Genomic DNA, 22401 nt, shown 5'->3' on the forward strand with positions numbered 1-22401 from the left:
TCCAACAAAGACTTATCAGCCCCAAATGTCCACAGTGACACAGTGGAGAAACCCTATGACACATGTGTGAGTATTTTGGAGGCCACAGACTTGGGGTCCAAACCCTGACTCTGCTACTGACTTGTTCTGGATTCAATTATGTTTTTTCATCTCTCTATGCCTCTGTTTTCTCAATTGTAAAATGGGGTTAATGGCAACTATTTTACAGGGATGCGTGAGAAATAAAATGGACTTTATATGTAAAATACCTGGCACAGAGTAGGCCCTCAAAAAGTGTTGTAGGTGTTCCTTAGATGAGGCAAAGAAGTGAATAAATAATATTAAAAATGGGTAAATCACGAAACAGCAGTGTATCTATCCATATTTATTTGTTGAGTCACAGAGGAAATACTAAAAGCATGGAGGGTCTGGAGGGAGGCGGTGGGAGGTGGACCTGGAAGGTGTGGAGAGCAGTGTTGTTAGAAGCCGCGTAGTACAGTTTGACTTGTTAAGCTCCATACGTGTATTACTGGTTTAAAAGTTGAAGTTGAGGACCTTGAATATTAACATCCTTCCTTCCGTGTCCCTGCTAATTGCTATTATAAGGTAGCATGAAAGGACTGTGGGTGTCCCACAGGCATGATTTCATGCCGCCAAGCCCGGCTTGGTCCTGCATGCTCCAAGCGCCGCGGGGTCTTGCCCCTGTTTTCTTGCCCCTCCAGAGTCCTTACTAATTCTCAGGGCATAGCGGTCAGCTTGGGCTGCCATGACAAGTATCACAGACTGCGGGGGGGGGGCTTCAACCACAGAAATTGATTTTTCTCACAGTTCTGGAGGCTGGATGTCCAAGATCAAGGTGCCACCAGTGTCTGATGAGAGGTCTTTCTTCGGGGTGCAGATGGCTGCCTTCTCACTGTGATCTCACATGGCACAGAGAGGGGGGAGGGGAGGAGAGAGAGAGAGGGGGATGGGGGGAGACAGAGAGAGAGAGAAATTACTCCTCTCTGGGGTGTCTTCTTATAAGAGCACTAATCCCATCATGGGGACCCCACCCACATGACCTCATATAAACCCAATCACCTCCAAATACCATCACATTGGGGGTTAGGCTTCAACATATGAATTTTGAGGGGACACAATTAAGTCCATACCCAAGAGCAACAACCAAATGACAGCTGGCCTCCATGTCCCCTTCTCCCTTGACTGGAATGTCTTCATAGTAGTTTCTTTAACTGCATCATGGTTGCAGTTTAGAAAGCTCTTTCCTGCCCAGTACTCTGTTGGATTCCCTTCCCACCCCTCAAAGGCAGTAAGAGTCCCACATTACATGGTGGAATCGGCGAGTATACAGCAGGACAGAGACTGAGGCTGAGGTCCCTGCAGCCCGGGCTATGGACTCCTAGCCCTGTGCTGCTTCTCTCGGCTAGCAGCTGTCCTTGTGCCACTGCACCTCGAGTCCCCGTCATTTCCAGTGACACAGTGCATCCCTCTCCTCCACTGTCACCACCCTGTCTGGTGCCACCATCTTCTCTCCCCTGGATGACAGCACAGCCCCCTGACTCCCACTCTCCTCCCGACAGCCAGAGATACCTTGTGAAAATGCAATTTGGATGGTGTCCCTCCTTCACTTGAATGACTTCCCGCTGCCCTGACAACAAAGGCCAAACTCCCTATTGTGGCCTAGGAGTCCTCATCAGGCCGCTGGCAGCATTCTCAAGCCCATCTCATGCCACGCTCCCCTTTGATCACCCCCCAGCCACACTGCTTTCCTTGCTATTCTAAAACAAACCAGCTTCTTCCTGCCCCAGGGCCTCTCCATGAGCCTTTTCTTCTCTCGGGAACTCTGTCCTCTCAGATGTCGTCACTGCTGGTTCCTTTACATCCTCAGGTCTCTGCACAGCCACCTCCATCCCCTTTCTGACGTGGCCCCAAGCTCCCTCCACCCATCCCTCTCATGTTATCCTATTACACTGCCTTTTGAGCATTTGTCACCATCTCAAACTATCCTTCTTATTCATTAGTTATTTGTGTAAAAATATGTTGGCTGGAAGGAACGGTTCCAATGGCCCAGTGCAGGTGACCAGGGCTGCCTCTGAGGTGTACGTGTTAGAGAAATTGATTCGCAACTGGGGCCAAACATCACCACCCCCAACACACTCATACCCAGAGCTCCCGAAGAGATGCGTGAACCTGCGCCTCTCCGCCGAGCCAGCGTCCTGGTGCCATCTACACCCGCGTCGCGTGGGAGGGGATGGTTGGAGCAGGGAAAGCCACCAGGATCCCTTCCTCAAAAGCCCCCCATTCGCCGCCTTCTCCCAATCTAACACAGGACCACCCGTTATTCTTGCTCAGAGTAGCTATTTGGGGCCCTTCTAAGCATCCTTATCATTTGATGTCTTACATGTATTGGTGGGTATCCTCGTTTATTGCTTTATTTCTCCAAGAGGGTGGGGACCTGGCCTATCTTATTCATCACTGTGTTGCGACACCACACACAGTGCCTGGCACTTAACAGGACTTCGTTAAATATGTGTTGAACGAGTGCCCATTAACCCGCTTTGTATTTAACAGGAACCTCTGGAGGGCAGCCTACCTCCACTGCAAAGCTCTAATGGCGGAAGATCAAGCACGGTCAAGGTCAGATGGGCAGAGATGGCCAGGTGGGTGGTGGGTAGGGGTGCCTTCTGGCAGCAGGAACATCTTCCCTCTGGAGAGGAGGGAGGATGGAGGCCCAGGTAACCCCTGCATGTGGCGTGAAACTGGGGCCGGAGAGACGAAGGGCTACGGCACTGTGATGAGGGACAGCCTGCCTGGGAGAATCCTGGCTCTGCTTCCTACGGGTCACCTGACCTTGGGCAAGTTCCTTCCCCATTTCCTCATAGGTGACTTGGGGGGAGTAACAGTCTCCTCTTCCAAGAGTCGCTGTGAGTAATAAGGAGTTAAAAAATACATGTAGGGCTTCCCTGGTGGCGCAGTGGTCGAGAGTCCGCCTGCCGATGCAGGGGACACGGGTTCGTGCCCCGGTCTGGGAAGATCCCACATGCCGTGGAGCGGCTGGGTCCGTGAGGCATGGCCGCTGAGCCTGCGCGTCTGGAGCCTGTGCTCCGCAACGGGAGAGACCACAGCAGTGAGAGGCCCGTGTACCGCAAAAAAAAAAAAAAAAACAAAACATGAAAAGTTCTTCGAAATTATTATTATTGTTGTTATTTAATCTCTACACCGGAAGATACAGTTTCCTGTATTATGTACTAGCCAGGATATAGTGGGGTGTGTGCGTGGGCATTGTGGGCGTGTGGTATGTGACGTGTATGGCGTGTGTGCCCATGTGCTATGCATGTGTATATGTCTATATTCTTTTCTATTATAGGGTATTACAAGATATTGAATACAGTTCCCTGTGCGCTACAGTAAATCCGTGCTGTTTATCTATTTTATATACATAGTGCGTATCTGAATGTATCCCTCCCCACCCAGCTTCCCCTTTAGAGAATCACAGCCACAGAGCCAGCCTCTGGTGTCTGGGGTCAGGGAAGCACGGCACTCTCCACCCACGGGCCAGTCCTCCGGCTCAGTCCTGGTCCCTGGGCAGGGCACAGCCCAGATGTCACCTACCCAGGAAGCTTTGGCAGACACCAGCCGGACTGGGGACCCCTCTTCTGCATTCTCCTGGCTCCCTCTTTTTGCACTGGCCACATAGTAGTTTTAATTTTATATTTTTATGATTTATGAGATGAAATTATAACTTTACGATTAATTAAATATTACTGTTTCCATCCTCTGCCTCCCCAGCTTGCCTTAAGCTCCTAGACTGGCAGAATCTGTGTTCGATTCAACTTGGCCTCCCTGGTGCTTGGCGAAGGGCCTGGCAGAGAGTAACTCCTTGGTTATTTGCATTCCTGCTGAATGAATACATTGAATTTTCACATCCTGGACTCCGAAAGTTAATTGGAAGGCCCATCCGTGCCATGTTACCCGCATTCGATCTAATGTGGAAATCTGTACGTAGCCCTGGAGGGAGGGGTTACCACTGGGCAATCTTAGGACCAGCCATGCCTTCCTTCCGGGGTGGGAGGCTCGGCCTTTGCCCCCGCTGTGAGCCCTGCTAGGATTCCAATGTGCTTGGGGGGTCTGGGAGATGGATGCCGCTGAAGCGGGCACTTGGCACCAGGAAGGCCGAACGGTTTTGGTTCTGGGGCCAGCTTCACGGACAGGGGGCGGGCTGGGCGTGGAGGGTAGCTGCAGAGAGGAGCTGAGGGTCCTCACAATGTCAGGGCCACTGCACTAGGGTCCAGGCAATAGCACGTGACCTCGAGGTATGGCGGGCCCAGGCCATAGACTGGCCTTGGCATAGCGGGGGCGCAGTGGCTGCAGGGGTACCTGGTCTATTCTGAGGCTGCGGAGCCCGGGGTGCAGGTTTGGGAGCACAGGGGCAGGGTGAGGGCATCTGGGCAGAGGCCTCAGTGCTTTTACAGCGGGTGTGGCATCGGGCTCCCCGGGACTCCGTGGGCTGTACCAACATCATCTCAGGGCAGAGCTGGAAGGCGGCGGCAGACACTGCTTCCTGGGGAGAGGACTTCTTAGGGGAGAGGATTTCTTTGTGAACATGTGGGAACCTAGATCCCCCTTGCGTGAAGCTTGAGTTGGTTTCAGGGGCTGAAAGTCTTGCATTTGAAGGTAGGGCCAGAGCCAGTGAAAGAATATGGAACTTTACTGGTGTGGCCTCACTGTGCTCAGCTAGGATGGGTAGGTCCATGACCCGAGAAATAGAGCCTGAGATGGGATCTCTGGGTGAAGAAGCTTACCAGGTGGGTGCTCTCAAAAGGGGGTGAGGTAAGCAGCGCAGGGTAGAGAAGCAGCTAAGCAAGGATGGAGACCTGTTGCATCATGATCCCCCGGGAGCTCTGGAGCATGAGTGGTACCAAGGAGTTGGCTGCTCCATTATTCGATCACTAGCTGAGGGTAGCTCTGGGGAATGGGGCATCCCCTCCTGGTCCAGGGCAATGACTGGGACAAAGGGAGCTGCTGAGAACTGTGAGCAGCCACCAGTCAGGAGCTGGGAGATGGGTGCTGGCCCATAAAGCGATCTGGGGGAGGCACCAACAGCATCCACTATAGTTAGCATCGTGGGCTCCACGGCCCTGAAATCCGCCTTCTTGTACCTTCCACTGACCATTGGCTCTGTTTCCACTCTCTGGGGCCACAGGATGCACCCGCTTGGCCACCTCCTGATATATGTAGGCAGAGTATTCAGACTCTGCTTGGGTGCTTCTGACTGTCCCTTGCAGCTGAGAGAGAGGCCAGCCTCGGCATGTGGATGTATCCAAAGGCATCCTGAACTCCTGGTGCAGCAATGGGCGGCGGGGCAGGTAGGAGTGTCCGCCTCGAGAGCAAGAATCCGATAGCCTTGCACTCTTTTTTTTTTTTTTTTTTTTTTGTGGTACACAGGCCTCGCACTGTTGCGGCCTCTCCAGTTGCGGAGCGCAGGCTCTGGACGCGCAGGCTCAGCGGCCATGGCTCACGGGCCCAGCTGCTCCACAGCATGTGGGATCTTCCCGGACCGGTGCACGAACCCACGGCCCCTGCATCGGCAGACAGACTCTCAACCACTGCGCCACCAGGGAAGCCCAGCCTTGCACTCTTGTTATCTGGGGCTGTCTGCATGGATCCCAATGATGCTGTTTTCTCCAATGTAGAAGCAAGAGTCGAACATTAAACTAAGTCATCAGTGTGTTACTGACAAGCTCCACATATAGGAAAGGAAATTGTGACCACATGAAATATTTATGCTTCACATCGCAATGACGCTACTGACATAACAGCGTGTTGTTTTTGTTTGGCTGGCTTTTCTTTTTTTCTTTTTCCAAAGTGGATTACAAAATGCCCTTCAGTGAGGAAACTGCCCACAGAGAAAATGCGCCTCATCCCGGGAGCTGTTATCCGGGCGAAGCGGGGCTACATGATTGGAGAACGAGGGGCCAGGCCCGTGGAGCCTCCTCTGTCTGGGTCATGGGCCTGATTTGGGGTGCCAGCACCTGTCACCCTCCTCAAAATAACTGTGTCACGGGGCGCAAAATCTGCAGTCTCCCCAGAGCTCCACTACACCAGCGATTGTGATTTTTCCCGATACAATTAAAGTAGTCACGTAATTATTACTTTTTTGGGAAGTATCATCCCCTAAAATCTGTCAGGAAACCTGGCTAAGAGTCCCTCCTTGTCTGGGATGCTGGCTACACTCGGGCTTGGAGGAGTCCCTCTGCCCGCCCTGGGCTCCTGCTGTCCTGAACCCACCTCTCACCTCCACCAGACTGGAAGCTTCCAGAGGTCAGAGGCCCCATCGGTGGCGAGGGAGGGGTCAATAGGGACTCACTACGGTCACCTGCCCATGAGGGCCCTTGCGTGGCCAGCACTCTATGCCAGAGCGCCTGGAATCATCACGAGAACCCTACGTGTTCACACCATCATTATCCCATTTCTACAGATGGGAAGACTGAGGCCAGCAGGGCTCTGTCACCCATAGAGACCCTTGGGGGTGGGGAAAGGGCAGGTGGGACTTTGCCCTCAATCCGACTGACACCAGGGGCTCTGTCCTGGTGAAGCCACCACCAAAGTCCACTCCAGAAGGCCTGGCCCTGGCTTACCAAGTGTAAGGAGAGACAGGCTTGTTGCCAACTTTTCAGAAGTTTTATTATAAAGAAATTCGAGAGAAGCACTGGGCACTGAGGCAGACATTTGCAGGGTCAGAAAACGGCTGCAAACATTAAGGACCCAAACCCAAACCAAGCCCCCAAAGCACGCACACTTGGTGATAAACTGCATTTTTGTTCTCAGTTGTTCCTTATAAATAGACAGAAGTCGTTGTTGGCCATTTTAAATAAACGTATGATTAAAAAAAAAAAAAGCGCAATGTCTCTGAGTGTGGCTATAAATCTTCCGGTTCCTGCTGTACACACGATGAAACGGCTTGGCCGCTTCTTTCGTGCACATCTCCCTTAAGATAACACTTAAAAAAATGTGCTAAGGGTCATAGAAAATGTTTTTTACCTTAAAGGAATCTACTTTCCCCCCACCCCTCCCCACCCCGCAACAAAATAATCTTACAGGTGTCTTCAGCACAGTTCCTAAAACACGTAGTCAACTAGTACTTACACGGAGCCAACAGTTTATGAGTTTCATAATGTCTTGTTCGCACTGTAAAACCGTATTTGCACATCTGGGGCTGAGCTGGCCCTTGCCCTATGCATCTGGGGGCGGGTTTCTGCTGCAGAGTGATCCGTCCAGGGGCGGCTCACGCGACTTTGGGCTGGGGCCAGACGTCCCGACATAGGGTACGGTGGCAGGGAGAGGAGCAGGGTCCACAGTAACCCTGGAGCAAGCAGGTCAGGGGGCGGAAGGTTCCTGCAGGTTCTTTGGGCTGGCGGCGGGCGGGGCGCTGCCTCTGCAGAGTCTGGTGGGAGGTTGAGGAAGAGACTCAGCCCGGGGCCGCGGTCGTGTCACTGCTCTCTCTTCTCCGGCACCCTGCCTCCTGCCAAGGCCTCTTTTCTGCTGTCAGCCCTTCAGGCTCTGAGCAGTGCCCTTCCAGCAAGCCTCAGGGAGGAGAGGGAGGCGGGCTTAGGTGAGGTAGAGAGATTTATCCCTGGGGAGGAGGCTGGGGGAGAAAGGAGAGGCTGTCAGAGTGGATGTGACGCCTCCACCCCGCCCCAGGCGCCCCCCTGGCCCTCAAGGGCCTGGACACAAGGCCCGGGGCACACCTGGCCCTTCACGGCCTCCCTGGATTCGGCTGCCCCTCTGAGGATGAATGAGGGTCTTTTCCTGGCCCCTCCCTGACTATCCACTGGGCAGAACCAAACACCCCTCCTGGAATCCTGGCAGGAGACCACCTGGTCCTCAGCGGATACAAAAAGCTCAAACCTCAAATTGAGACCAAGTCTGTGCTGTGATTGGTGCCCAGAGCTCCCACGGGATCAGGCTGAAGCCAGTCTCCAGCCGAGGCCACGCCCTCGCTAAGCTCCCCGGCTGCCCTGGCCTGCTTCCCTCCCCCACCCCTTCTCCTGCAGGTTCTCCCTGAACATGTATACATCATCAAGGACACCCAAATCCCCGCCTCAAGCTCTGCTTCTAAGGAAGCTGACTGAAGACAGATGGCTTGGCTATGAATGCCATGTCAAGCAAGCACTTGTGAAAAAAAACAGGATGGAAGGAAAACCAGCAAGAGTGAAGACAGGCCTTAGTTTCCCCTGCGGGCCTGGCACCAGACCAGCTGAGTCCCTCTGGGGCCTTGCTTTGGTCCTCTCCTGAAGACGACGGGCACCTGGTGCCCACGAGGCCCTCCTGCAGGGCTGACAGTGACCTGCAGTGTCCCCCTTGTCCTTGCCCACCCTGGCATCCCATCCTCACGCTCCACGTGTAGGCAGGACAAAGGCAGCACCAAGGGTGGGCGAGTGGGGTGAGGGCCGACCTGCAGGTGCTGATGCCACACTCCCCGCTGGGGTAACTGCCGTCCCAGTCTCCGCTGCTCGTGGGGTTGGATGGGCCAGGGGAGCGGGATCCGGAACCACTGGGGAACTCAGAGATGTGAGGGAAGTCCTGCCGAGGTGGGGAGGAGGAGGTGGTGAGCAAAGGAGAGCGAACGGGGTGCATCGCAGGCAGCAAAAGGGGACGGGGGCGTGTTCGCAGAGACACTTCCCCGGCTTATAAGAAATCTCCGCTCTGCCCCTCTGCCTGGAACGCTTCTTTCTCTTCCCTAGTAGAGCACGTTCTGGAAAATTCAACCCTTCTCTTAGCTACGTGGGGGGGAGGGGGTGACAGACTTTCTTTTCCTGGACCTCAGTTTCCCACTCTGTAAAATGGGTTTCTTGGGCTGAGTGACCTCCCAGGGCCAAGCAAGTCTTGGAATTACCAGTGTCTGTGGAGCAATTAGGGGGATCTGGCTTCAAAGGCTCTGGGGAGAGCCAGGAGCTAGGGTTGATCTAGCAGAAGCCACAGTGGCCTCAACCCCTCCGGCCAGAGAGCAGAAATGGACAGAGGCTGAGGGAGGAGGGCCTGAGATACCCTAAGAATCTGCCTGGCTACTTGCCAACTGTTCTCTGCAGCCAGACCATCTCAGGCAAGGTGTACTCATCCCATTTCACAGTTGCAGTAACTGAGGCTCAGAGAGGTAAGGTGCTAAGGCTGAGGTCACACAGCCGGTGAGTGGCAGGGCCAGTATTTGGAATCCCAAGCTGCCTCCCCTTTCTGCAAGGGGTCCCCGAGGGGCACGTTCTCACTGGACCCTGCTTACCTGTGGCCCTGGAGGTGAGGGGCTCACGGCCAACTGCACCTGGAGTGCCATGGGAGCGGGCAGGATGGGAGGCTGGGGGGCTGGGGACATGCTGACAGGTGGGCTGAGGAGGGTGCCCTGGGTGTGGGGCGGCAGTGGCAGTTGCTGGTGCAGGGGGGTGCTGAGAGGGAAGGAAGGGGGCGGTGGCGGGGATGCGCTGAGGCCCGGCAGCAGCGACTTGGAGCCCAGCGTCCGGGCAAGGCTGGCGGGGGAGGCCCCGCTGCGGAAGGCCTGCAGGTCGGATGGTGTCAGGAAGGAGGCCAGGCCTGGCATGGCGTACATGGGCTGCTTGGGTGGCAGCATTTTGGCCGGTGGGTTCGCCTGAGTGCTCTTGGTCTCACCCTGGTCGGGGGAGCTCTGGAAGGAGACAGACACCAGTCACTCTGGAGAAGGTGGATAAGCCAGAACTTGGGCCACGAGATCGTGTGGTTTTGTCACCCACTGGCGTGGCTCCTGGCTGGCTCTCAGGCCCCTGGGGAAAGAGCTGGGGACTCACCAGAGATAATTCAGGGTCCAGCACACTTGGCTCTGACCATCCAACCACCCCTGCTTTAATCCCTGGGGGGGGTCCCCTGCCCACGGGAGAACCCATGCTTCTCAGCCTGGCCCGAGGGGCCAGCATCGTCCAGCTGGGCTATCCTCTACTTAGGCTTCTCCCCAGCCTCTGCGCCTTAGTGCGGGCTGTTCCCTTGATTTGGGACACCCTCTTTGCTTGGCCCGTTATGGCCTAACCCAGAAGCCACGTCCTCTGTAGCAGCTTCCAGACCACCCTCTGCCCCCCGTGGACCACACAACCACTGCCACACTGAGCCTCCTGCAGTGCTGGTGCTAAGGAATGAGGCAGAGAGTGCAAGACAGGAGGAAAGGCCACATCTGAAGACGGGCAAAACTGGGTCTCAGTCCTGGTACAGCCATCTGACAAGTTGGCTACTCGCAGGCAGGTAGCTTAACTCCGCTGTGTAACAGGTTCTTCTTGGAAGAATTAAATGAGATGCATGTACACTATGCATGTAAAGCATGAGCTTGGCACAGAGGTGGTGCACTGGAGAAGGGACCACATTGGTCTTATCCATCCCTTCCAAGACCTATGGTGTTGACCATTCCCACCTTGGTTCTTGCTCTATCCCTCAAGTGGCCCCATTCTTATCAGGGCTGGACCTAGGGATTCCAGGTGTTACCTTGGAGACAAGGCTGGCCCTGTAGGCTGCCAGAGCCTTCAGATACTCCTTCTTCGCTGCTTCGGTCTTCCTCTTGTAGGCCTGAAAGATCCAAGATGCGGGCAATATCGAGGAGAGGTCAGGTGGTCAGCCTGAGTTCACAGGGCTGGTAACTGGCATTTACCTCGGAGCTAGCTCTGCTCTTATTCTCCCTGCAGGCCCCTGAGAGGAGGCCACAGGCCTCTAGTCAGCAGATAAGAAAGCTCTGGCTTGGACCCCAGACTTTTAGAGTTGGAGGCCAAGATGGATGAAGATGCCTGTTCTCATTTAACAGATGAGGAAGCAGAGGTCCAGTGTTTTTCTCCACTTAACCGAGTCGCTAGTGAATGCAGCTGCAAAACAGCCAAATCAGAAGGGTCCTACCTCCCCAGCTTACAGATGGGCAAACTGAGCCTAGCAAAGACCTCTGCAGGAGTCTCTAGTTCCAGAGGCTGGGCCTGCTTCCAGACCTTCCAAGTCTGACCTCAAAGGCTTGAGGGATGGCCCAGAAAGGGATGGAGGCTCACCTGCTTCTGCTCCTCTCCCAAGCTGTCCCACATGGAGGCCACGATTTTGGACACGTCCCCGAAGGTAGCACTGGGGTTCTGTCCTTTGATGGCGGCCTGAGTGTCTCTGAAGAAAAGCGCGTAGGCTGACACAGGTTTCTGTGGCTCATTGGGGTCCTTCTTCTTCTTCTTCTTTGGGTTCTTGGCCTTTCTGCCGGGGTCGGCGGAGGGTCTCTTTTCTCCCGACATCTGCCCGGGTGAGAGGAGTCAGAAATAAGAGAAGCCCGGGACCTCCTGTCAAAGGGGACCCGACCCAGTCTCAGGCAGAGCTGGACTTTCTTCAGCTTTTCCCTGCTTGTCCAGCCCTGCTTAAACACAGGCAGCACCTGGGGGCCGGCCACGCTCCCCCCGGGCTTGAACACACACACACACACACACACACACACACACGCATGCACACATGTCCTGGGTATGAGCGCTGGGTTTTTCTATTTTCTTTCTTTCTTTTTCTTTTTTTTTTTTTTAAATCTAGTACTGCATTTTTTGTTTAACTCATCAATGAGAATCAGCATGATGGTAAAGTTGATTCAAAGAAATACAAGAGAAAGAAACTGGTTAATGCCCTGGAGAGCAATAAATCTATCACCTCTGGGGCTTCTAGTCTTTTGTGGACAGAAGTCACTTGTGTCTCTACAGGGAAAAATCCATTTGCCTTGTAATCAGACAAAAACCGTTTACGTCTTCATTGCTTTTCCCCCCAGTTCACATCTTCCGTTACGGAGTGTAAAACCCCCTAATCAATAATGAAGGAGGAATCAAAACAAAGGCACAATCTCCCAGAGAATCAGATCATTTTTGAGAGTCTGTTAGACAATGCTGTACTGTGCCATTGAAAGAATGTGCAGTCATCCGTTCTTGGACTATTTCCAAGGTTTGGATAGATATATTTTTCTTAACAGCTCTCCCCTCCTGTGATCACAAATAATGCCCAAAGATTATCCTTGATTACATAAGATCAGTCTCTTCCACCACATTTCAGCTGTGTGACTTGGCACCAGTGGCTTAGTCCCCCTGACCCCCCCTTTGAAGTGGTTGGATGGAGTGAGGTTAATGTAACTGTCGCCAGGTGTGGCCTCACCCTGGACACCTGGCCTCTGATGCAGTCAGACGCCAGGACCACCATACTGTGAGCACCTCACTTAGGGCTTCCAGGATGTGGAGCGGGTGGGAATACCGCCTCCCCCCCCACCACCACCACAAACTAGGACTCCCAGGCCACCCAGGGACCAGGGATTTTGGTCAAAGGCCCTGGCTCCTGCCGTGAAGACCATGGCTCTATGCACCAAGGAAATGAAGGCGACACCGTGAACTGATAAGGAAACTGTGGGCCAGTGGATAAGACTCGGGCCTGCACATCTGAGGGACGGTGAGGGGCACTCTGTAGCCACACTGGCTCTGTTCCTGAGTGTTCCTCTGCAGCCACTTGCCTCCCCAGGCCTTAGTTCTGACAGCACCATGGCAAGGCTCTGACAGGATAGGAGATGCGGATGGATGCACCTTGTAATTGAGGGACAGCTGAGCAGATGAGGCACTGCAGGTGGTTAAGAGCACACATGCTGGAGCCAGACTACAACCACCTTGGTTTAAATCCCGGTTCTATGACACTTGATGGTACTTAACCTCTCTGTGCCTCAGCTTCCCCATCTGCCAATCGAAGATAATAAAGGCACCTACCACATAGGGTTGCGATGAAGATTACATGGATTAATTCCTGTCGTGTCCTTAGAATAGTGTCTGGCCCGTGAAAGAGTTTTAGAAGGGTTTGTTAAATAAAAATAAAATTAAATTAAAACTGCCCCCGCCTGGACTACAATAGAGACCAAGTTATCCTGAGGATGTAGCTGGACCAGGATCCAGAGGTGCCCACCCCAGCCCGGAGGTCAGGGTGCCTGCAGGATGGCATGGGTGCCACGGTTACTGCCCCAGGCCTCTGCAGGGCCGCCACGTGGAAAGGGGTGAGAGGCCCTTATGAAGAAGAAAGGGAGGGAGGCATGGTGGAATCAAGCCTTGATTCTGCCGGTGGCTCATTGGGAGATTCCGGGCAAGCACACCCACCTCTGGCCTTTCGGGGCTTCTGTTTTCGTAAAACAAGATGCTCTTCGACAGGGAGGGAGATCTAGAGTCAGTGCAAAGAAAGGATGGGAGCCTGGACACATGGTGAGTTCTCATCCCTGACGTGTTCTTGAAGAGGCAGGACCACCCCTGGTTCCAGGGATACAGGGTGGGCCATGCCCCCAAGGTGGGGCAGTCATTTTTAGTGCTCCATCCTGCAATGCTGCCCAGAGCGCTGCTGGACCACCCATCTTTGTGGTCCTCCAAAGTGGGCCAAAAAGGCCAAAGCGGTCATAAGACGTGGCCCTGAGGATATTGCCAATGCCATCAATGCCACTGAAATGACCCACTGGCTATTCAGGAATAAGACGACATCACATTTATCCAGAATTTTCCTCCTTTTTTTTTTTTTTCCAGCAAAGGGTATAGTTATACTCTTCTAGTCTTTTCTAGAAGTAGGTGATGACCATTTCCATGCAGGGCCTGTCCCCTTGCTGACAGGAGGGCATCTTAAGCCTTTGCATCTCCATCCCTACGTACCTTGAAATGCGCCTCCGACTCCTCCTCCTGAGTTGAACTGGAGGGAGAGGGGGTCGCCGACTTGCTCCCTGGGGGTGACGGGGAGCTGTGGGCGATGCCACTCCGGACGCCCATCTGAGAAATGAGCTGGGACTGGCTGAGGGCGCTCATGTGGCTGGCCAGCATCGCCGGGCGGCCCAGCAGGGGCCCTGGTCGGCCTGAGTCATAGGCAGCAACCTCTGAGTGGACCATCTCCTGGATCTGAGAGAAGAGGAGATTGCATGCTGAGTTAGAAAGGGCCAGCACATCTGCATGTGTATGTACTAGACTCAGAGGAGGGGGTCCCCTCTGAGCTGTGGCTTCCCCATGGATCGCCCACAGGTGAGTGTCCATTCTGTTCTGACACCTGCACAATTAGATGCACCTCTGGGGGGTGCCATTCTGTTGATATTCACCCTGGACAGAGAGTCAGCATCTCAGCCCTTGCTAGAGAGCCCAGTCCAGCTGTGAAGAGATCATTTTATGATACTGGGTTTTCCTTCCTGGAACACGGTGTATCTTTGCATTTATTCACCATGCAGCGTGATAGCAAAGAGCATAGAAGCTGGAAGCCGAGTGCATTTTGAATCCTGGTTCTGCTGTTTATACACTGGGTGACTTTGGCCAAGTTACTTAACCTCTTTGTGCCTCAGTTTCTTCATCTGAAAAATTTGGATAATGACTAAACTTACCTTCTAGGATTGTTAAGGATTAAATCTGCCTGGCACATAATAAGCCCTACCTTGTATGAGGGTTTGTTAAATACATAGAATAAATAAATCCCTTAATAAAGTTTGCACATTTTCCCCCCACAGGTCAGTCGTTTTCTTATTATCTATTCCCCATGATATTTTCTAACTGGTTATTTTTAGACTATAAAGAAAGCTACTAATTTTTATATACAGGCATTTCTCATATTAAACACATTTAGAATAGTGTACACTTTTTACCTAAAATTTACACACACACACACACACACACACACACACACTGTTCAGTGAGGCATGCCAATTTGCATACTCTTACAATTATTTTTATTTCCTCTGAATTTGTGGTTAAATTCTAATTTTTAATATCCAGTATCTGTGTTTTCCTTTTACTTGTTCTTCGTTAGGGAGTCTCATTGGTTTTCTATTTTATTTTGTGGGATTTTTTTTTTCCTCCTCAAAAGAATCAAATTTCAAATTTGTTTATCAGGTCTACTCCTTCTCCATTTTCTAATTCTTTTTTTTTTTTTTTTTTTTTTTTTTTTTTTGCGGTACGCGGGCCTCTCACTGTTGTGGCCTCTCCCGTTGCGGAGCACAGGCTCCGGACGTGCAGGCTTAGCGGCCATGGCTCACAGGCCCAGCCGCCCTGCAGCACGTGGGATCCTCCCAGACCGGGGCATGAACCCGTGTCCCCTGCATCGGCAGGCGGACTCCCAACCACTGCGACACCAGGGAAGCCCCGTTTTCTAATCCTTTAATATTTAATTTTATCTTTATTAATCTCTTCCTCTGATTTTTACATATTTATTAGTGTTGCTTCTCCCCCAATTTTGGGTCGCATTTTCAATTAAGTATTTTCATTCTCAATGTTTAGAAATAGGTTTCATGCTATGAATTTTCCTCTGAACATGACCTTAACATTTCTCAGACTTCCATCACGTGAGATTTTCATTATTGTTCTTTTTGATGTATTTATTTTTAAATTTCAGTTTTAATTTCCTCTCTCATCCAATAGATGTTTAAGAAAAGTTCTGAAATTTCTTTTTCTTTTAAATTTAATATAATTAAAAAATTTTTTTGGCTGCGTTGTTTCTTCGTTGCGGCGCGCGGGCTTTATCTAGTTGCGGTGAGCGGGGGCTACTCTTCATTGCGGTGCGCGGGCTTCTCATTGCGGCGGCTTCTCTTGTTGCGGAGCACGGGCTCTAGGCGTGCGGGCTTCAGCAGTTGCAGCACCTGGGCTCAGTAATTGTGGCTCATGGGCTTAGTTGCTCTGCGGCATGTAGGATCTTCCCAGACCAGGGCTTGAACCTATGTCTCCCTGCACTGGCAGGCGGATTCTTAACCACTGTGACACCAGGGAAGTCCGAGTTCTGAAATTTCTGTGCCATCAGGGAAGTCCGAGTTCTGAAATTTCAAAGAGGTCAAAATTTTTGTTGTTTCTTTTCTTTTGCTCCTAATTTCTAGTAACAAACGTGATCTAAGAATATGATCTGTACTATTTGCACTTTTGAAAATTTATGCAGGTTTCCTTTAAGACCCAAATATGTTTAAAATTTGTATATATTTCACAGTATTTAAGGGCAAAGGGGAGCTGTGTTTGCAGAGTAATATAATAGTGTGACATTTCTCTGTCCTATCAGTGGTGATTATATTATTTCGATTCCTTTGGTTTCTCAAAGTTGCCTACAATTTTCTGCTTCCATCAAAATCTCCCTTTAATGCTTAAAGTTTTTGTTTTGGGAATTTGATGTTGGTTTATATTGCAAAAAGAAAACTGGCAATTATATCTTCGTAACAGATTAAACTTTAGTATTATTATAAAGTGTCTAATTTTTGCCTTGAATTCAGTGGAGTCTGATATGAACATTGCTATCCTTGCCTGTATATGTATTTGTTTGAATTTGTTTGGCATTTCTTCATTTCTGAGGAACTTTCTTTTTTACGTGTCAGTTTCCATTTTTTCGGGTTATCTTTGTCAAATGTTGGGTTTTTTTTGTGTGATGGTCAGCTTTAGAAAAAGAACTGAGTTGTTTCTCTTTTTCTTTATGTCCTGGAAGAGTATAAATAACAAAGAAATGATTATTTTCCTTAGAGAACTGAAAGAGTTTAGACATAAAAACATCTGAGGCTCAGGGCTTTTTGAAAGATTGATTTTTACAATATTTGCTATGGCTAATAGGTCTATTTTAGTTTCCACATTCTCTTGAGTTAGTTTGGTTTTATATATATATATATATATATATATATATATATATATACATATATATATATATATATATGTATATACATATATACATACACACACATATATTTAGAAAATTGTATACTTCATCTAGATTTTAATACCAGTAGCATAAAATTAGGATAACATTACCATATTTTTAACCTACTTTATGGTTTTAAATCCCCATTCTCAATTGTAATACTGTGAATGCATGTTGCTTTTTAAAATTTTCCTTCTCAAAAGTTTATAATATATTTTTAACTGTCCAAAGAACCAGTTTTTATATTTAAACAAGTCAATTTGACAACTTTTCTGATCATTATTAAATTTTGCTTTTCTCTCTTTAATATTAACTTCAGGTTATCATGTTGCTTTTTATCTAGCTTTTCAAATTAAACAATTTACTTATTTTCACATTTTGTTTTTTAATAATAGAAGTAGCTAGGGCAGGGGTTCAAACAGGGACACTTTTGCCATGTAGGAGATGTTTTTGGTTTTAACTGGGTGAGGGGGGTGCTGCTACTGGTGTCTAGTGGGTCGAGGGGCCAGGGATGCTGCTCAACACCCTATAGAGCACAGAATGCTCCCCAACAAGAGTTATGTACCCAAAATGTCAACAGTGCTGAGGGTGAGAAGTCCGGCTCTGTAACCATGATTTTTTCCCCCTGAGGAGGACTGTAGCTGTATCAGAGAAATATTTTAAAAATATTCTACAACTGAAGATTTGATTTTCCTTTTTACCCTAGAATTATTTGGAAAAGAGTCTTTATTAATGTAGCCTTTTGTGACTGTGGCCAGGGAACGTAACATCTAGGATTTTATCTTTGTGGTACTGAAGTTTTCATTATGGCTTAAAATATGATCAATTTTTGTAAAACTTTCATGTGCCTCTGAGATAATGTTTACTCGGTAACATACACATTTCTCTATGTGTCTATTCAATAAACTGTTTTGACTACTTTAGCTGTGAAATCTCGAGAAAAATGAGTTTAAGCCTCCTACTACTATTGTGTTCCTATCAGCTTCGCTATAGAATTTAAACCGGTTTTCTTTATATTGATGTGAAGTTATTCATTCCCATATATGTCCCAGAATTACGGCTTCTCCTTGTTAATTTTTTTAAAAGTATGTTTGCCTCAATTAATGTTTCTATCTTAAATCCTACTTTATCTGTGGCAATGATCACTTTCTTGATTTTTCCACTGTTTTATTTACTATACTTCAATAAAACTTTTTTTAAAAACCACAACGAGGTATCACCTCACATCTGTTAGAATGGATATTATCAAAAACACAAGAAATTACAAATGTTAGCAAGGGTGTGAGAAAAGGGAGCCTTTGTATACTGTTAGTGGGAATATAAATTGGTGTAGCCACTATGGAAAACAGTATGGATGTTCCTCAAAAACTTAAAACTAGGCTACCATATGATCCAGCAATCTCATCCCTGGGTATATATCCAGAAGAAATGAAATCACTACTTTGAAGAGATATCTGCACCCCATGTTTACTGCAGCAACATTCATAATAGCCAAGACATGGAAACAACGTAAATGTCCGTGAACAGATAAAGGGATAAAGAAAATATGGTACATTTTACAATGTTATTCAGCCATAGAAAAGAAGGAAACACTGCCTTTTATGGCAGTGTGGACGGACCTTGAGAGCATTAGGCTAAGTGAGATGAGTGAGACAGAGAAAGACAAATACTTTATGTTCTCACTCATATGTGGGTTCTAAAAAAGCTGAACTCAGAGAGTACAGTGGTGCTCGCCAGGGCCAAGGGGTTGGGGGAAATGGGTGAAGGTGGTCAAAGGGTACAAACTTCCAGCTGTATGATGAATAAATTCTAGGGATCTAATATACAGCATGGTGACTATAATTACCAATACTATATTATATAATTAAAAGTTGTTAAAAGAGTAGATCTTAAAAGTTATCACCACATACACACTTATGGTAATTATTTCACAGTATATACATGCATCAAATCATCATGTTGTATACCTTAAAATTACATATGTTAACTCTCAATAATACCTCAATAAAGCTGGAAAAATTCTGAACACTTTGAACGAAAGGTAGATTTTAAAATCTATTCTCTAAACATCCTTTTCCATTCCAACATGTACACACTCCTTTTCCCATGAATCTTAAAGAAGGATCTGACATTATTTCTTCAAGGGCAAATTGGCCTTGGGGCTCTCTATTTAGGGCTTGTTTTTTGCTTCTTTTTTTCCTTCCCAGCTGCCTGTTTTAGAATTCTTCCATCAGTTATACCTGACTCAGTAATTTAATATATGGCCAACACTTGATAAAGGCAGATTTTGAATTTTTGCAAATCTGCTAAGTCTGAAATGCTCCCAAAGTTGTTCTAATTTGCACTGCCCTGTTTACTACAGAAGTCAAGCATTTTTTCATTCGTTTCCTGGCCATTTGGGTTTCTGTTTATACTGCTGGTGGGAGTGTAAACTAGTAAGATACACATTTTAGGAAGAAATCTGATAATCCATATCCTATGACCTAGCAATTCTATACCAAGATATTTACTATAAAGAACTTTCCCACATGCACAAGAAGACATATATACTGCAGGAAATTTTAAAGACTCTGAAATGGGCAAACGAATGTTCTTTCAATGGCATCCTGGGTGCTGGCTAGTCGACCTCAGGGTTACCTGTTTCTATAGAAATGTGTGCCTTTGTCTTTGACTAGGCTATTTTACAACTTTGTAAGCTGTACAAAAATGATATTAGTGCAACTTATTTTTTTAATCATGAAATTTTTTTAAATTGTGGTAAAATACACATAAGATAGGATTTACCATCTTAACCATTTTAAAGTATATCGTTCAGTGGCATTAAGTACATTCACATTGCTGTGCTACCATCACTACCATCCATCTCCAGAGCTCCTTTCATCTTGTAGAACTGAGACTTTGTATCTATTAAACCATGACTTCCTGTTGCTTCCTCCCTGCAGCCCCTGGCAACCACCATTTTACTACTATGAAATTTGACTATTCTGTGAATCTGAGTGCTTTAGGTACCTCCTGAAGTGGAATCATACGGTATTTTTTCTTTTGTGTCTGGCTTATTTCACTTAGCATAATGTCCTTAATGTTCATCCATGTTGTAGCCTGTGTCAGAACTTCCTTCCTTTTAAAGGCTGAATAAACTTTCATTGTATGCATATAATGCGTTTGGTTTATCCATTCATCTATTGACGGACACTTGGGTTGCTTCCACATTTTGGTTATTGTGAATAATGCTGCTATGAACACAGATGTACAAATAGCTCTTCAAGACCCTGCTACCAACTCTTTTGGATATATACCCAGAAACAGGACTGCTGGATCACACAGTAATTCTATTTTTAATTTTTGAGGAGCTGCCATATTGTTATCCATAGGGTCTACACCATTTTATATTCACACCAACAGTGCACAATTTCTCCACATCCTTGCCAACTCTTGTTTTCTTTCTCTCTCTCTCTCTCTCTCTTTTTTTTTTTTTTGGATAGTAACAATCCTAATGGTTGTGAGGTGGAATGCAAATGATTCTTATCCATAAAAATGCAAGAAATGTTGTCTGGTAGAGGTACCAGTTGATTGCATCCTGTAGAAAAGAAGAACCCGAACATTATATTATTGCTCTATAGATATCAACCAGTTTTGCATTTATAAGAAAATTTATTTCAGCATTCTTGATTGCCTAGATACATACCTATGCATCAGATTGTCCTTTGAGCTGATTATAATATCTTACTGGCTTCCTCATTAGTGAATGAATTAAATAAATTGACATGTTTTCATTTTATATTTATATGAAAGTCACATTTACCTTTCAAAAATTATACACTACAACAATGGTCATTACAGCACTTTTTTTTAACTCCAGAAAAACTGGGAATAATCTAAATGTTTGCCAGTTGGGAAATGGTGGTAATCTGTGATCTATTCACAGAATGGAATTCTGTGCAGAGTTGAAGTGAATGGCCTGGAGCCACACCTACCAATGAGGATGAACTCAAAACAATAATGAGTAAAGAGCTTCAGAAGGAAATATACAGTAGAATACCTTTATGTACATGCTCAAAACATAAAACATTACTATAAAGTGTTTAAGGACATATAAAAATGTAGTAAAATCATAAAAACACCTATTCCAGCCCCTTCCTCTGTCGTGCAGGCGTGCCCTGGGGCTCCCCAAGCCTCTGCCTGAGGTCACATCCTTGCTCAGCTCCTTCCTCTGTGGACTCTGATTCCTTCTCCTTCAATAAACAGCATTCACAAGAATCCTCGTCTCAGGCTCTGCTTCCAGGAGCCTCACCCAAGTCTCTCTCCATCAGGTCAACTGGTCTCCCCTCTCCGTGGGCTGCATCCCATAAGCATCAAATCATGTTCTCTTCTCTCCCGTCTTTACGTGAAAAGCTCCCTTAGTTCCAAGTCTCCTAAAAACTGCTGTCCCAACTTTCTCCCCTGCACAGCCAGTCTTCTGCAGAGAACTATCTATTCTCACTGTCACTAGGACCTCCCCTCCCGTCGGCAACTCATCTGGCGTGTACCCTCCTTACTACATATACCACTTAATCATCTTCATCATCCTCACCACCATCTTCATCAGTAGGAAGAGGAGGGGAAAGTTTTATTAAGCATTTAATATGTGCCAGAAGCACTGCTAAGCTTTTCCATATATGGCTCATTTAATCACCACAGCTACCATACCAGGTGGGTAATAGAGTCATCCTCAGCTGAGGAAGCCAAGGCTCAGAGAGGTTCAGAGACTTGTCCATGATCACACAGCCACTGCCGGTGGAGCTGGGTTTCTCCAGACCATCATACTTCCTCACTAAGCTATGATGCCTTCCCCAAGACACCCCTTAGTCTTTGACTCCAAGAATTGCTGCCTTGCCCGATAGCCCTCTTCCCTCCAGGGCCTGACTCCTGGCTGTCCAGCTACCTCACTAGTCACTCCTTCTTGGTCTTCTCCAGCCCACTCCTTCAACACTGGCATTCCTCCAGCTCTATCCGACTTTCCCTCCTTTCTTCCATGCCCCCTGGGTGAGTTGTGGCTTCTGCATGGATGCCTACAAATAGGGGGCATCCTCCAGAGATGATTCCAAATTCCCATATCCCATCTAAGAAAGTGTTTTGTTTGAAGCCAATTTCAGGCTTTGAAAGAAAAAAGGTGAGCTCACAGGAGCAATACACAGAAGTGGTCAGACAACGTCAATCTCTCCACACATTCCAGAATTCTCTACCAGTTCACAGGGTCCCTTCCCCAATCAAAGTCCACCCTGCTCTGCCCAACACATTTGGCAACCATTGCCTTTTCTCCTAATCAGCTATAGCAAGTGCTGGGAGGGGTCAGCCCATTTGCCCTTGGCCTAGTTTGGAGGTCTCCCTGCCACCACCAGCCCAAGGGTTATTGCCCCTGTTGCTGGTTTCCTGCGTCTCCCTGCCTGACAGCATTCTCTGTCCAAGGAGGCTGGAAGTGCTGAGCCCTAGAAGTGACCCTTCTAGGGCTTGTGGATAAAACCCCGGCTTCCCCTCCCCTCAAGAGGACAATTCTGAGTCTCATTCCATACGCCTCTTGGAGGGCCCACAACAGGATTCCAGTTGGTCCAGGTGGTCACAGCTCATCACCCTGCCCTTTACTGGCTTTCTTCCCTTCCTGTCCCTCTTCCCTTCTTCCTTCCCAGAACATCCTGGGATCACCCCTAAACAAACTACTTGCACCGAAACCTTTGTGTCAGAGTCTGCTTTAAGGGGGATCCCAAATTAAGACACCAGCCCTCCTCT

The 22401-nt window shown here is 48.3% G+C and overlaps 1 protein-coding gene across 4 annotated transcripts in view; it reads right to left on the minus strand.

The window, feature by feature from the left end:
- Positions 1-7166: 7166 nt before the first annotated feature.
- Positions 7167-22401, minus strand: part of TOX2 (TOX high mobility group box family member 2) — a 139813-nt gene continuing 124578 nt past the window's right edge. For 2 of the 4 annotated variants that reach the window (XM_081257731.1, XM_081257732.1), the window contains exons 4-9: positions 13650-13889; positions 11019-11246; positions 10474-10554; positions 9257-9652; positions 8435-8562; positions 7167-7624 (exon numbers count right to left, since the gene is read on the minus strand). In XM_081257731.1, coding sequence (XP_081113857.1) covers positions 7588-7624; positions 8435-8562; positions 9257-9652; positions 10474-10554; positions 11019-11246; positions 13650-13889 — 1110 coding nt within the window. In that variant the 3' untranslated portion in view covers positions 7167-7587. Of the gene's footprint in view, positions 7625-8434; positions 8735-9256; positions 9653-10473; positions 10555-11018; positions 11247-13649; positions 13890-22401 lie in introns of those variants that run through there. The other 2 variants (XM_081257733.1, XM_081257734.1) reach the window with 2 other exon arrangements.

Source organism: Mesoplodon bidens, assembly GCF_964165515.1.
Source record: "Mesoplodon bidens genome assembly, chromosome: 15".
Lineage (NCBI taxonomy): Eukaryota > Metazoa > Chordata > Mammalia > Artiodactyla > Ziphiidae > Mesoplodon > Mesoplodon bidens.